General features: G+C 40.9%; 1 protein-coding gene across 1 annotated transcript in view; it reads right to left on the bottom strand.

Annotated features, from left to right (window-relative positions):
- Positions 1–34: 34 nt before the first annotated feature.
- YWHAZ (tyrosine 3-monooxygenase/tryptophan 5-monooxygenase activation protein zeta) overlaps positions 35–16,331 on the bottom strand; it is a 30,570-nt gene continuing 14,273 nt past the window's right edge. The window contains exons 3-6 of the mRNA XM_075743596.1: positions 9,626–9,749; positions 5,417–5,580; positions 5,230–5,325; positions 35–1,092 (exon numbers count right to left, since the gene is read on the bottom strand). Coding sequence (XP_075599711.1) covers positions 1,033–1,092; positions 5,230–5,325; positions 5,417–5,580; positions 9,626–9,749 — 444 coding nt within the window. The 3' untranslated portion in view covers positions 35–1,032. The remainder of the gene's footprint in view (positions 1,093–5,229; positions 5,326–5,416; positions 5,581–9,625; positions 9,750–16,331) is intronic.

The raw sequence follows: 16,331 nt of genomic DNA, 5'->3' as shown, positions 1-16,331 counted from the left end.
GGGAAGACAGATCACATGAAATCTACACCAAAGGTAGTTGAAAAGTCCATTCATAAAACTTTTATTCCACTTACATCAACTTAATACACATGTTCTGAACAGTTATGCTTGGATTGTTCATGAAAATTTCATAAGACATTAAACAAAGCTAGCCATCATCTCAAGTTATTTCCCTGTTAACTATTTTTACAGCACATGCATGTTAGGCAAGTATCAAAAAAAAAAATCACAAAAGCAAAAAACCTAAAAAAGTTAAATACATGGGTTTTTGTTTTACTGCTGTGCTCGATATACAGTGTCATTATGGATATCAAGCAATTCATTTTTTACTGCATCTTTACTTGTACATTTGTTCTTAGGTTGCTTAAACCATTTAAATACAAATAAAATGTGTAGCAAAAATAATGAAAGCAACAGCAGGTAACTTTACAAATAATGGAATGTGAACCGTTTCTCTGTCCTTCTCTAGAGAAAGTCGACTGGGTTATCAAACTGTCTTAAGGAACACTTCAGCTGCAATCAAAGATGTACACTTGATTGGTATATTCCACAGATTTCACATGTTGACTTGACATGCAATATCTATGGGACACCAGTTTATTCACAGCCATGTGTGCTCCGGCTTGACTACTCATGCTAACTACACCTGTGGCTGCAACCAATTATCCCTTTTTCCATCATGACAGACCAATATGCAAGCAGTCGTCTTTGCTTGACATAGAAAGCTGTTTTAACACTGGCCTTGTGGGAAACCACAATGTACCAAAAGTACTATGCCAAACATGTAAAACTTGTATAAAAATTTCACAACCCTATATTGGCCATCTCAGATGAAAACAGATAAATTCCCCAAATGTTAACTGGCTCTATTCCCCTAATATTAAACAAAACCACATGGGAAATATAGAAATCCAAATAGAAGTAACATAAACCTGTCAAATCGTAAACAAAAACTATTTGTGGGACAGCATGGATGACAAATGGTCTACTGTGTAAATTTCAGAATGAGGCAGACGAAAGTTGGAAGGCTGGTTAATTCTCCCCTCCTTCTCCTGCTTCAGCTTCATCTCCTTGGGTATCCGATGTCCACAACTGTTTCGGAAAGAAAAACAAGTAGAGTATGTAAGATATTAACATTTATGACTAATAATTAATTTTGCAAGAGGTCCTACGAAGCACCATGGGGAAAAGCACACATTAGCATTAATATATTTCTCTTTACAAGAAAGCAGACAAAGCAAATTGCTATTACTTCTACACATGACAAAACTGGAAATCTAGTCTTAGGTGATCCAACCCTACACTGCATTTATAGAATCATAGTATGGTTAGGGTTGGAAGGGACCTCAAAGACCATCCAGTTCCAACCCCCCTGCCATGGGCAGGGACACCCTCCACCAGACCACGTTGCCCAAAGCCTCATCCAACCTGGCCTTGAACATTTCCAGAGAGGGGGCATCCACAACCTCTCTGGGCAACCTGTGCCAGTACCTCACCACCCTCACAGGAAAGAATTTCTTTCTAACATCTAATCTAAACCGACCCTCCTTCAGCTTAAACCCATTCCCCCTTGTCCTGTCACTACACTCCCTCATGAACAGTCCCTCACCATCTTTCCTGTAGGCCCCCTTCAGAAACTGGTAAGCTGCAATTAGATGTCCCCGGAGCTGCCTTTTCTGCAGGCTGAACAACCCCAACTCCCTCAGCCTGTCCTCATAGGAGAGGTGCTCCAGCCCTCTGATCACCTTCGTGGCCCTCCTCTGGACTCTCTCCAACAGCTCCATGTCTCTCCTGTGCTGGGGCCCCCAGAGCTGGATGCAGTACTCCAGGTGGGGTCTCACAAGAGTGGAGTAGAGGGGCAGGATCACCTCCCTTGACCTGCCAGTCATGCTTCTTTTGATGCAGCCCAGGACATGGTTGGCTTTCTGGGCTGCAAGCGCACACTGCCGGCTCATGTTGAGCTTCTCATCAAGCAATACCCTTAAGTCCTTCTCCTCGGGGCTGCTTTCAATCCATTCCTTGCCCAGCCTATAGTTGTGCTTGGGATTGCGCCGACCCATGTGCAGGACCTTGCACTTGGTCTTGTTGAACTTCATGCAGTTTGCACGGACCCACCTCTCCAGCCTGTCCAGATCCCTCTGGATGGCATTTAATGAGGAAGTTTGTGAACAGTCAAAACCAAAGCCTCCTATCCACAAGGCTCACTAAAATACGATTAAGAACGGGTAAGAACAGACACATGAGAATGAGGAACTAAGACTACTCTGTTTCCTGTGGATTTGTACCTTCCCCTCCAGCGAGCTTTACGCTTCTTTCTGAAACAAGAGCTTAAGTAAAGGTCTCTCACATGCAACATTAGAGTGAATGCCACCTTTTCTTCAAAACAGGCATCTAAAGTTTTGTGGTGGCTTCTATTTTTTTTTGGGGGGGGGCGGAGGGGAGGGAGGGGAATGGGACAGGGGAGTTAAACCCGAAAACATTTCAGTGAAATCTCTATCCCTTGGCTCTACTCAGCCAATTGTGCCCCCTTTCAGCAACTTTTGGAACACAGTGTTTCCAAATTTGGAGGGCAGGGCAAGGAGGAAAGAAATCATGCTAAATATGCAGTATGCACAAAATCTTATTTTCAGCGCCATTAAAATATCATACTAAGGAGTCATACATCAAGATTAAGTACCAACTAATGAAACTAAGCATCAGTTCAGAGCAATGCCCAGGGCAAAGAAATTTTGTGAACCAAGTATTTCCCCACACTGACTGCTTCCAAATTATTACCAGCCCAGTATGATTTGTAATTTCTCGCTTTATGGAGTTACAGCGGCATTAACTAAATCCTCCATGCTCTGTAGCATAAGGTGGTAAAACAAAAGAACAACTAATTCTATCTCCAGTCTACTTTCTACCTACACTAAGGTCTCACAAGATGCTAAAAAAAAAATAAATCCATCATCAGAAATATTTTATCCTTTCCAGGAGTACAAGACAATAGAGAAACTTGCACAAGTAGCCTTGTTCTTGCTCTAAAAAACACACTATCTGCACTACATGTTCCTTGCTGAAGGCATTAAACAACAAGTTCATTTACTGGAGACAACAGCATACTCGCCAGTTTCTAGCCCCTGCACTACATTCTACGCTGTATTATTAGAATATTATGTTAATCTCAACTTCAGTGCTATTCTTGTAAGGAACAGTTAGTAAAAAACACTTTTAATTAGAATTTTATCAGAGGCTTCTATCCTAAATCCTCACCTCTACATATATATATATGTACATATATAAACATTTATTCATTAAATAGAAAAGGGCCTGACTGGTACGAAAGCAAGATTACCAATTGAAAGCACAGTTTAACAAATCTGCCAGGGAAAAAAACCCCTAGAGGGAAGGGATGCCTTTTTTTTAATGTGTTTTGTTTTTCAAAGAAAAAACAATTTCATAACAGAGCAAAGAAGGAATTATCCCAGTAAAACAGATTTTGACTTGATATATTAAGCAACCCTTTGAACACTTCTCTGCCTTCAGTCCCCACTGAAAACAAACACAGACTCTTCTTCAGCCATACAAGACTCAATGTAAAAATAATGATCTGAGGAAACTGCTCCTGTATACAACTGATCAACGTGCTGAATCACTGTCAAAAATTGTAACAGACTTGCGTAACTAGCAAAACAGACCTTTTTTACATTTATGAAATTCATTGCAGTCTGTCAGTCCCCATACATCAAAATTTATTTTCTACCTCAAGAAGTTGTGGAAAACCCCAGAATCAATGCGCTCATACAGGTCACGCTAAGTATTTCAGGCAAGACACATCATCCACTCAACAATATGGAATCCTGCAGCTGTCTACAGCTTTCTCTCTTATAATGGAAAGCTCACATCAATTATCAGGCCTGCTACCGTAACACTCACACTGTGGTAGCTCAGCCTAACTTTTGCTCTTACATGAAACAATTTGCCTTCCAATTGCTATGACAAGCTTTACATTATTTTTACTGGGAAGCTAGCAACTAAAGTCAGCTTCTATTCTCTATTTCAATACCACTCATTCAGAGGACAGCTCTTGAGCAATCTCAGTGAAAGGGACAGTACACACAGACATTGAGAGCAATGCCAACCCTGTATCTGTCTCCATTATAGAGGTTGAGAAATCTCTTCCATTTGTTTTGTAAGCAACAGCTGGAACAATCACAAGTAGTTTTTTCAGTAGCGTTAAGTTACCACTCTAGTGGAAAAGGCTCCAAGGAACAGGGAAATAATGTGTTAGAAACAAAAGCAGAAAATATGGCAATTGGAATTTTATGCAACTGTACGACTTCTAGTCATTTTAAAAGAAGTCCAGGTATTTTGTAAGCATCTCTGATATCAGATACACAGAACGTGAACAAGGGGTTACATCTGGCAATGAGAGATGGTACTTATTTTTTCAGATCTTGCTTGCGGATCTCCCTTCCCCCCACGAAGACCGGGGAATGAACTATGCCATTAATTGCACTATTGCATGTTTGCTTACATTTACTGTTTCATTTGCTTTAGATGTTTATCTTTGCCAGTTTTAAAGTTCAAAGTAGGTTAAAAACCCCCACACACAAGATGAAGATTTTGATTACTGACAGAGCAACACAATCTTGATCCATAACTTACACCACAGACAGCTATGAGTCCAAGGAAAGAAAAAGAATTAAGACAGTTGTTTTAGGACTGCCATGGAAATAGCCTGGCTAGCACTGATTCCAATTTCAGCTTCATCAAAATTAAAACCAAACAAAAAACCCCCAAACAACAGGCCCTTAAATGGGCTTGTTAGCTTTGTTTGTGGTTTTCATGTAGGATCTATTCCTTGCACATGCAATCACACAGAATAAGCTATATGGAATCTGATCTAAGTTTTCAAGAGGCAAACGCAACTGCATTCTCAAATACTGCTTAACGAAAGATAATAGCTTTGCTAGTCACAGTCCAAACTATGTCACTTAAACATGCTAAATTCCTTGAATAAAAAAACCTGAATAATTTGGTCATTTGTCATGTCAGAAAACAGCGTTAATTAGCATGCAGACAAAAAAGACTAGGCAGCAGAAAAAGGTATAGCTCAGAAACATGATGTAAACTCATCTGTAAGTATATGACAGACACAGCTCCACAGCTAAGAACGAACATGACAACTCTGAGTGCCACAAAGACCAATCCTGTTATCAACAATAGGCAAACTTTAATGATACTCACTGTCAAGTTGTCTCTCAGTAACTGCATTATTAGCGTGCTGTCTTTGTATGACTCTTCACTTAATGTATCAAGTTCAGCAATTGCTTCATCAAAAGCCTAGTGTTATAAAAACAAACAACTCCATTAGCCATGCAACAAAAGGTTATGCAAATAATATCAATGGAATTTCTCCCCCCCTTACACTTACCGTTTTTGCAAGGGAACAGGCTTTCTCCGGGGAATTAAGAATCTCGTAATAAAACACGGAGAAGTTTAGAGCCAGACCTAATCTGATAGGATGCGTTGGCTGCATCTCCTTTTTACTGATTTCAAAAGCTTCCTGGTATGCTTGTTGTGATTGCTCCACTATCCCTTTAGGGAAAAAAACAAACACACAAACCCCACAACAAGTAAGTAATTCACATACTATATTCAGACATACTATCAGGACTGTGTTCACGGTTGCATGAACAAAGTATCTTAAGAGTGAATGCCTGTGAATGAGCACTTTACCTAACAAGTCACTATTTTATGAAGATTTTACTAAATTACATTTTTAAATTATGAAAAAAAGGAAGTTGTCACTGACCAGATCACAGATTTGTGTCTCTCCCTGCCACCCTGTGACTACTTGTCTTTTCAAACGTTTGCAGCAGTTTTGTAGCACTTAAGGAATATAAAACCCACCACCTACACGAAAAGGTACAAAATTGAAGTTTTAACTACACACAGGTTTGAGGTAATACCACAATTTCAATGTCTTTAAACGCTGCAAAGCACTACAGATCCACATTTTAGTCACAGAAAACACTGATGACCTTTGCCTATCATGCTGAACCCTTTCAGTAACAGTCATCTATGAACTCCCATTTAAAATGCTTGGAAACCTTAAAGGAGGTTGTAGTGAGGTGGGTGTTGGTCCCTTCTCCCAAGTAACTAGCAAAAGGGCAAGAGGAAACGGTCTCAAGTTGCATCAGGGGAGATTTAGATTGGATATTAGGAAAGACTTCTTCACCAAAAGAGTGGTCAGGCATTGGAACAGGCTGCCCAGAGAGGTGGTGGAGTCACCATCCCTGGAGGTGTTAAAAAAATGTGTACACATGGCACTTCGGGACATGGTTTAGTAGACATGGTGGGGTTGGGTTGACAGTTGGACTTGATCTTAGAGGTCTCTTCCAACCTTAAAGCTTCTATGATAATAAAGTGTGGTATACCTCAACCCAAATTAAATACGTACTTTTAAAAGCTTCCAACATGATTCCATTTCCAATGCAGATATGGAAAGCATTTTTACCTAACTTAAACGTACTAGTACTTACAAACTTTGAAGTAAGGGAGAAAAATTAACAATTGGTCTTTTTTCTTTTTTTTTTTAAAGATACTAATCTTTTGCCAGTCTCTTAATTGGTTCAATTGTACAAGTTATAAATGCTTGGGGGGAAAAAACCCCAGCAAAACCAAACAACCAAAAAAACCCCCAACTATATTATGCATACCCAAATTGAAGAGCCCAGTCTCCATTCTCACTGAAGGCACTTGAATTTAGGAACAGACTGTGCCTGCACAAACCAGAGACCATGGTCTCACACAGCCCACAAGCTGGACTATACCCTTGATGACTGCAGGAGGCAAGAGACACTGAGCACAAAGGGACCATTGTTCCTGCACTCTCCAAGGCTGTTAATAGCATCTGAGAAAAAGGTGGGCAGGAAATCATTCAATTCAGATGCAAAAGGATTCCAATCCTAACATTGCTGGAGGAAACCAGAAATGCATCCAGCTTGATCTCTGCAAGAGCACCAGTCACATGTATTCAAAAATAAAGGAAGGAATTTTCAGCTAAGGACTCAAAAACACATTAGTATTTAAGTCAGAAGTACTCAAAGTCTGAGAATATCTAAACACTAATATTCAGGATGTCTATGCTATCTCTATTCACCTTTATGTATTCACAAAAATTAAAGCATCACGTTGTCCTCTTCAACATGGAAGAGGGAGGACGCTCACTGCACAATTATTCACCCATTTCTCCTCTCTACACTGATCACTAATAACGGAGTGCTTCAGAAAAATCAGACAACTGCCCTAATACCTTGAAAGCGACCAGACGTTGGTACATTACAGTTGGGAAGAACCAGGTTTACTGGAAGTTAAATTTAGAAATAGAAGTATTTTACTCTTCTCATAATGGAAAAACCTTAGAAAATGGTACTGCTTATGAAATGCAAAACATGAAAAACAAGTAACTTTGAGGAATGAAGCTGTGCATTTTATTTTGTTAAGCATTTTTATTTAATATAACATAAAAAAAGCGCATTTTTTTTCTCCTTGAGAAAATACAGCTACCTTTTGAGCAAGGAACTTAGTGCAAAATTTGATGTATTCTGTTAATTTTTAAATCAGTCACCCAGTATAAAAAAGTTGCAGGATTTTAACCTTGAATTCTTTACAAAGTGTTGCACAGTTCCAAAGTTCAAGGATAAAATACTAGGGTGAGGTACCTGCTTGAGATTCTTGTCCACTAGATTGCTGTAAGAAAACCCCAGTCAAGAAAATAAACAATCTGGTATATGAAGATAAAAACCCAGTCCTAGAGTTGGGAGCTTTATACTGTTGCTGTATTTACTGCAAAAGGCTGAAAGAATACTGTCCAACTAAATAGCCATTATTTCCTAAACAATAATTAGCAACTGCTCTTCTTCAAGGTCACAGACAGCATACAGGAAAAGCCTATGAGATGAAACACGGGGGGGAGGTGGGGAATAAAAATCTTAAGTTTAGGAGCTGTAGCAACTATGAGCTAGATGGGCTTTCAAAAAACTTCCTTCATCTGGAAACCCACTAAAACCTGCTCAGCCAGGAGACTTTGTTAAGTAAAAATGAACTTTAAAACCACTTTAAACAAGGATTTTCACAGTCTAATTTTAGAGTTTACAACTTAATTCTCAACAGAAAAAGAAACTTTGGGACTTAAAATATTGTACCTTCTATGCATGTGAATAGAGATTACTAAAAGGAAAATATAATTACTCTCTGTGCCGTAACAGATCTAAAGTACTGGTGACACATACAATTCTGCAGCCACCAAGACTGGGTCAGTTGGCACACAGTAAGCATCCGAAGCCAAATCAAGCCCTATTATACTAAGATGCAATATCTTTATGCAACTCTCTTTTATCCAGCATCCCGGGGAAACTGGGCTACCCTATGTAATATGGACATAACACATACGCCACAAAGCTAAAGCAGACACATCTATCCCCTTGAAATTATTCCAAGTCTGTTTCACTTCCATATAAGACTCAACGTAGTTTCTGTGAAGTTGCACAGACATCTTTCTGTATCGTACTGGGAGAGCTTATCAGCTTGAGAGCAGCACAAGGCCACAGGGGCACCACATGTTCAACACCACTGCAAGGAACCTACGGAGTCCTACCAAAGGGCTGAATGCTCCTGAGCAACAGCCGCACTGCTGAATGCTTCTCCAATAACCCTGAGAGTCCCAAGTCCACGCATTCAGATTGCCTGCACACTCCCAAGCATCCCATAATTTCGCAGACTAAACTGAGCCTGCAAGAAAACAGCTCAAGGCTAGTAGAAGCCACCAGACTGGGCTCTGTGCTGAAGTGCGCTGCTCTTCAGGGCGCGCTGCCACCAGTCCTAAACTGGCTCCAGGAAACAGCTTAGCACTGTTTGCAACAAGCTGTATCTAAACTTAACGTATAGCTCTGAATTGGAGGTGACGCTGTATGGAGTCAGCATGTTGTTAGGGCGTCTCTTCAACTACAGCAGTTAAGCCACCTAATATATAAGTGCCACCTCATGTTAACTTTTCTAAGTAAATTTAGGTGAAGGCAACTTAACTGCAATTACGACAAGCTGCTTAAATGAAGATACAAGAAACTTGAGAAAATAAACATTTGGACATTAAACTACCATGGTTACAGAAGAAATTATTCTAACAGTAAGATTAGTTTTATTAATCCATTTCTTCTCCAGGTGGTTTCTAGTCTCTTTGCTCACTGAACCTATGCAGACTTTTTATATTCTGTAGGAATGCAGGAGAAATAGCAGGAATAAGACTTCAAAAAGCTACAAGACTTGTCCCCCTACAAAGAGATAAAAAACTAATACTTGGCCAGGCAGAAGATGCATAAACCTGTACTTCAGTGATAAACTAGATGCGTGCATGCATAAGCTGGAATTGATTTCAAGATTTTATGACCGAACATCTGTTCCCTGCTTACAAAATCAGAGGTACATGGAAACTTTCATAACTCATCTGAAAGCTAACAACCTACGATTTTCTTCAGAAAACAGGAAGCCTATTACCAAAGAAATTTACATCCAAATCAGAATTATTCTAGAACTGGCAAAAGCAATTAATTTGACAATGTTTATCCACAAGCTGACATACCTTTTTTGTCATCTCCAGCAGCAACCTCAGCCAAGTAACGGTAGTAGTCTCCTTTCATTTTCAAATAGAAAACTTTACTTTCTGCTTGCGAAGCATTAGGGATCAAGAACTTTTCCAACAGAGACTAAACGAGAAACAAAGAACATAGTGTTTTGAACATACATACTTGTACAGCGTGTTGAACCAACATTGCAGATATACTACAGTTCATTTCAAAGTCAAGACAGCTTTACTTTTTGCCTATTTTCTTCACATCCTACAGAGCATATTCAGCTAAGGAGAACATGTTCGGGATCACAATTCTAGGTACAAAAAGGTATGCTGCACAGTGTGACTCTACGGGAAAGAGGCTGTGTTAATTTAACAGATGAGTCTTGTAAGACCATAGGGAGGGTTTCTGTAAGTCCTTATACAGTACCCTCACAAAAATAAGGCTATCCAAAGAGTCTGGGCAGAGGGTATACAATGGAAGAAAGTCTGCATCCACAGAAGATAATAAAAGGATTTGAACTATCAGCTGCCAAATCAGAGACCCAGATATCTCACATACACAGGCAATAAATAAGCCTCGTTACCCTAGCTCCCATTAACTGGAATGCTGTACTGGCATCACCAGCAAGAAACTGCAAGGTGAACCTGGATTCTTGCATTTCCAGACAGCTGACAATCTGACAGCCAGTTGTGTAGCACTGGAAAGGATCATCTATTTGACTTTATATGCTGCCCTAACAGGTGTTTCCTATATCTTCCAAAGCAAAACTCTGGAGTTATTCCACCAAATCCTCCCTGTGGGCTGCCAGTTAAGATCAGGTTTTTCTAGATTATTCTAACTGCTTATTAAATTAACACAGCAAGTTCCCAGCTGAGGCAGCCATGTAATTTAGCAAGAGTTCTATTAGGATGAAAAGAAAAAAGGAAAAAAAAATCACTAGCTTCCACACATTTAGTCAAATTAAGGTACAAGCTTGTCAAACTTCTTGATAGAGTGCTTAAATTCAGACTTTGAAAGAAAAGCCAGTTATTTAAAAGCCAGAAAGAGTGCAGAAGTGCTACCGAATACTCAAAATTAAATCAGAAGCTGTTACAAATACTTTGCTAAGGCTATGTAGCAAATAATTTTTAAAAAAGGTTTTAGTAAGTATTTTTGGGTGTCTTCCCCCCCCCCCCCAATTAGATGGCATTTCAGTTTTGCCTTGCTGGTTTTAGCTCGTATTTCCAATGACACCACAGAAATGGACAATCTAATTCAGTTCCAACCCACAGAACAATGGCTGCTCTACAGTACTTTCTTCTAGATAGCACCCTGCACGTTAAGTGAGTATCTTGCATGATGTACTCCTGGCATAGCCACACCCTGAATACGGCAGGCTGTAACCCCTGTAGTGTGACACAGGTACCCATCGTACCTGCGCTGCTTAACAGGCCAACTGACATAAAGCTACAGAAAACTGTTCATACTTCACAGAAAGAGCATGAAGAGTGAACAAGTTTGGTTGGTTGGGTGTGTGTTTTGTTTGGTTTTGTTTGTGTGTTTTAAGTACTGCTAATTCATTTATATAAATCATGTGTATTTAGCCTGGTAGCCTCAACATTGTGTGAAACCCTTCAAAATGAAGTGGCCTATGATGGCAGCTCTCTCATTTCTAACTCAGCAGACAGAGCAATGAAGAAGTCTGGCTGACAGAAACAAGCTATGCCTGTGCTCCAATGAGATAGAAACCTGTTAGTGGACTTCCTTTGTTTCAACATAATGAGAGGTATTTATTCAATTATCTTTAATATATAGATATTTCCAGTACCAGGGGAGGTTAGTTAGGCTTCATTTTATAAACATGCAGGAAGACATCGAAAGATATTGCATGCCCTTGCTTTCCATCTGAATGACGGCAGAGACAACCCTATGGCAACAAAGGAAACACAAGACAAGCAAGTCGGCAGCAGCAGCATTTTTATGGAGCCAGTGAAACGGGCTGCCAAGCTGCCTCATGCCAAGGGTACCCTTCTGGAGGGCATACCACTATGCAAGGGGAAGGGCTGAGAGCCACCTCTGTCCCAGGGCAGCTGGCACAAAGCAGAAGGCTGGAAGGTATATGGGTCACGCGCTTCAGCTCTCTGTAACTACTTACATGCTCTGTTCTCACCATTAGAGAACTTCAGGATTCACAGCTATGAGATTTTTTTTCATCAGTGCCAAGAAACTCTGACTTCAATGACAACTGAAGGTTCCCAGCTACTGAGAATAAGGCTCTTTATTAGTTTTTCTCTGTAGGACTGCAATTAAGCCAGGTGTGTCAGTCTGCACCTACCCTTCTGGCACCATGGGGAATTGCCCTCCGTCTGTACCCTCCATTAACTGGTCAGACCAAAATATTGTCAGTGATTCCAGAAACAGAAATCAGTCATCATCCATATAGAAGGTTGTTAGATTAAGAAGTACAGCTCTGCTCACTCCCATAGCAGCAACCAAACTGCCAGACTTCAATTAGGCAACAAATGAGGTAAAATTGTTTGCAAACACCTAATTGAATGGGTGAATGGGACCAGCAGATGGACAAGAGGAAAGACTATCAATTGAGAAAGTCTTCCTAATCAGATAGATAGTAGCAGAGCAACAGCAGCTCGGACAGTGCATACACCTTGTACTAAAAAAATGTTTTAAATCCATGTCGAATTTAGAAGACTGACAAACTAAGAAAATCCCTTTGAACAGCTATTCATAGAATATTGCCTATGCAAAGAGGCTCTGACTCCAAGACTGCGCTGGTAGCTTGCTCATATCTGGATGAAAGACTCTATTCTATACAAACAACACGTAGGACTGGTAGGCCACATATCTTTGTAAGAATTTTATTTATGCCAAATACTTCATAAACAGCAACAACAAAACCTGAAAGCAGATTAACATTTAAAAGCTAGCATGTGAAATTACTGAAAGATCTCCTCCCTATTATTTATCTAGTGAGATATATATATATATATATATATATTCAGTTTCTCTTGTCTGTACCAGCCTTTTTATTTCAGGATATATTTTTCCTTTACTGGCATAAGCAAACATAAAACACTCCTTTGAAGTTAGCCTGAAGATTCAGAGTACACTGAATCTTATCCTAGAGAGTGGCTGTGAAAGCTGCAGTCTGCATGGAGGTGGTGTGGCTACAGATAGCCATACAGATGAGACCAATAAAACTACTGACCTTTTAGAGTTCAATTACACAAGAGAACATAAAATGTTAGGCATAATGAAAGGCATAACCAATCTAACACTTTGTTATCTGCTAAACATCTGCTTATGGGGAATACTGTTTATCTTTTTTTTTAAATAGCTTTAACTGCAAGGCTTCTTTAGAGGATACATTTTTTCCCACGATGAGGAATACCTTGAAATTTAAATCCTATTGATTTCTGTTTGTCCAAAGCAGAAGAAACAGAAATAAGAACTCTTTCAATAGTACCACCAATATATGCCTACCTACTTCTCTCCTTTATCAGTTACCATGACAATGTTTATCAGTATAGAGCCGATCACCATATGGGCCACCGAAGTGCTAACAGCTAGTCCAAGACTGGACCAATAAGCTGATCTGTAATTACTAGGTTTGTTAGGTGATCCTATCACTGCAATGCATACAACACCCTGACAACTGAAGTCCGTACAGCACAGGTATATTATAGCTACATGGTATGTAGCTAAGCCCTCGTGCTCGTTCATGACATTCATGCTATGGTGCCAAATTCCCATCCATTTTTGATATGTACTAATAGGGGCTAACTACAACTCCATGGGCAGTTAATTACAGTGCCTCAATCAGAATCTGGTTTAAGAAGCTGTTTCTACAAAACCAAAACACTGCTCCCTGCCCCTCAAGCCTCACAACTACTCAGCCGTAAGTGTCAGAGCTTTTAATTTGACAGCAAGAATCTAAGTGCTGTGAAACAAACCATAGCACTGTAGTCAATTAGGCAGATGCAGCAGCATCTTAGAGCACTTTTCAGCCAAAACTTGTAACAGCTTGTACAAGTGCTTCTAATACTTTTCATAGCAAAGTCATACACAGTCTTTCCAGAAAGACTTAATGGAAAATTACTACTTTTTAAAAACAAACATGCATGTACTAAATTTGAATATCAACTCTTACTAATGTGCTGGCCATTAGAACATCAGGCTTCAACACCTCACATCTGCAACTGTGATTACGACCAAGTTAACAGCTTTCTGGTACTCTGGACTGGGACAGACAGCACATTTGAACTCAGGAGATGTCAGCTACGCTCACACATAGCACAAATAAGAAATCTCATGAATTTGGTACGTTCCCCCACCCCCAGTAAGTACGCACTAGAAAAGAGCCTTTGTCTCCAAAAACTTAACAGAGGCTGCATGTACACAGCTTTATTATTCTACAGGCAAACTTCAATCCTGGCTTATTTTAAACACTAAACTGGTAAGAGATTCACTTTCTTCGTTCTTACACACATTCTTTTGCTAAAGCAGGATACAGTCAACACATGGCAACATTAAACACCATGCATTTTGAGCCTATTTTGATGAAAGGCCCTATGGACTTGTTCCTGTGGTTTTGCAAGATAAAGTCTGAAAGGTAAGAGTTATCAGACTCAGGAGTGTGAAGAAAGCATAACAAGTAGTAATTCTGTGTAACAACCCCCCCCCAACTCAACCCTCTACAAAAAGTCTGCCTGCTTCTTACTCAATTTGTAAAGTTGTGGTGAGAACTACAGTTGAAGACAGGAAGCCAACCCATAAAGACTTGAATAGTCCTTTCCTGACACTTGAAACCTAAACCTACCCTTCTTTTAAAAGCATTTGCTTACATCTTTGACTTGTGTGGGCCAGAAGACTATTCCCAAATTCATCATAAGAGCATTAGAATCAATGCCTCGGTTTTGCCTTGTTGCTTATAATTCTGTGCATATTTCCCTTTATTACAAGCTCGGTCTCAGTACGTTATTGCCTGGGAACTTTAGATAATTATTAATGCACTTGAGCATTGCATCAACAGCTCTATTTTCTATTTAAGATATTTCACTCCTGACAAACAGGAGATTAAGAATAAAATCACCAGATTCTAGGGAAATATAATTGTAAAAGAGCAGGTAATATAAAGTACTGAGAGCAAGAAACTTTGTTTTTAAATGCCAAAAAATTAATTAAGATATACCACTGAATAACAACTCTAGAACTGTTGGAGAATGTGGTGGGTTAACCCTGGCTGGAGGCCAGGTGTCCACCAAAGCTGCTCTGTCACTGTCCATCCTCAGCTGGACAGGGGAGAGAAAAATATAATGAAAGGCTCATGGGTCGAGAAAAAGACAGGGAGAGATCACTCACCAATTACTGTCATGGGTAAAACAGACTCAACTCAGGAAAATTAACTGAATTTATTACCAATCAAACCAGAGTCAAGTAATGAGAAATAAACCCAAATCTTAAAACACCTCCCCCCACCCCTCCCTTCTTCCTGGGCTCAACTTCACCCCGATTTTCTCTCCCTCCCTCGCAGCGGCACAGGGGGACGAGGAATGGGGGTTGTGGTCAGTTCATCACACATTGTCTCTGCCGCTCCCTCCTCCTCAGGGGGAGGACTCCTCACACTCTGCCCCTGCTCCAGCGTGGGGTCCCTCCCACAGGAGACAGTCCTTCACAAACTGCTCCAGCGTGGGTCCCCTATGAGGTCACAAGTCATAGAATCATTTTGGTTGGAAAAGACCCTTAGGATCAAGTTCAACCATCAGCCTATCACTGCCAAGTCCAACCACTAAACCATGTCCCTAAGCACCACATCTACATGTCTTTTAAATACCTCCAGGGATGGTGACTCAACCACTTCCCTGGACAGCCTCTTCCAGGGCTTGACAACACTTTCAGTGAAGACATTCTTCCTAATATCCAATCTAAACCTCCCCTGGCACAACTTGAGGCCATTTCCTCTCATCCTATCACTTGTTACTTGGGAGACCAACCCCCTTTCAGGTAGTTGCAGAGAGCAATCAGGTCTCCTCTCAGCCTCCTTTTCTCCAGGCTAAACAACTCCAGTTCCCTCAGCTGCTTCTCGTAAGACACATGCTCTAGACCCTTCACCAGCTTCATTGCCACCTTTGGACACGCTCCAGCACCTCAATGTCTTTCTTGTGGTAAGGGGCACAAAACTGAACACAGCACTCGAGGTGGGGCCTCACCAGGGCTGAGTACAGAGGGATGATCAATTTCCTACTCCTGCTGGCCACACTATTTCCAATACAAGCCAGGATGCTGTTGGCCTTGTTGGCCACCTGGGCACACGGCTGGCTCATATTCAGCCGGCTGTTGACCAACACCCCCAGGTCCTTTACCAGTCCTGCCAGCAAACCTGCTCCAGCTTGGGCTCCTCTCTCCACGGGTCCACAGGTCCTGCCAGGAGACTGCTCCAGCACGGGCTTTCCACAGGGTCACAGCCTCCTTCAGGTGCCTCCACCTCCTCCAGTGTGGGGTCCTCCACGGGCTGCAGGTGGACATCTGCTCCACTGTTAACTTCCATGGGCTGCAGGGGGACAGCCTGCCTCCCCACGGTCTTCTCCATGGGCTGCAGGAGAATCTCTGTTCCAGTGCCTGAAACACCTCCTCCCCCTCCTTCTTTACTGACCTTGGTGTCTGCAAAGTTGTTCCTCTCACTCCTCTCTCTGGCTGCAAATGTTCCTGTTTTTTTTT

The sequence above is a fragment of the Balearica regulorum genome, chromosome 2 (genome assembly GCF_011004875.1).
Source record: "Balearica regulorum gibbericeps isolate bBalReg1 chromosome 2, bBalReg1.pri, whole genome shotgun sequence".
Lineage (NCBI taxonomy): Eukaryota > Metazoa > Chordata > Aves > Gruiformes > Gruidae > Balearica > Balearica regulorum.
Note: the sequence above shows the minus strand (reverse complement) of the source record. Positions and strands in the feature narration are given on the sequence as shown.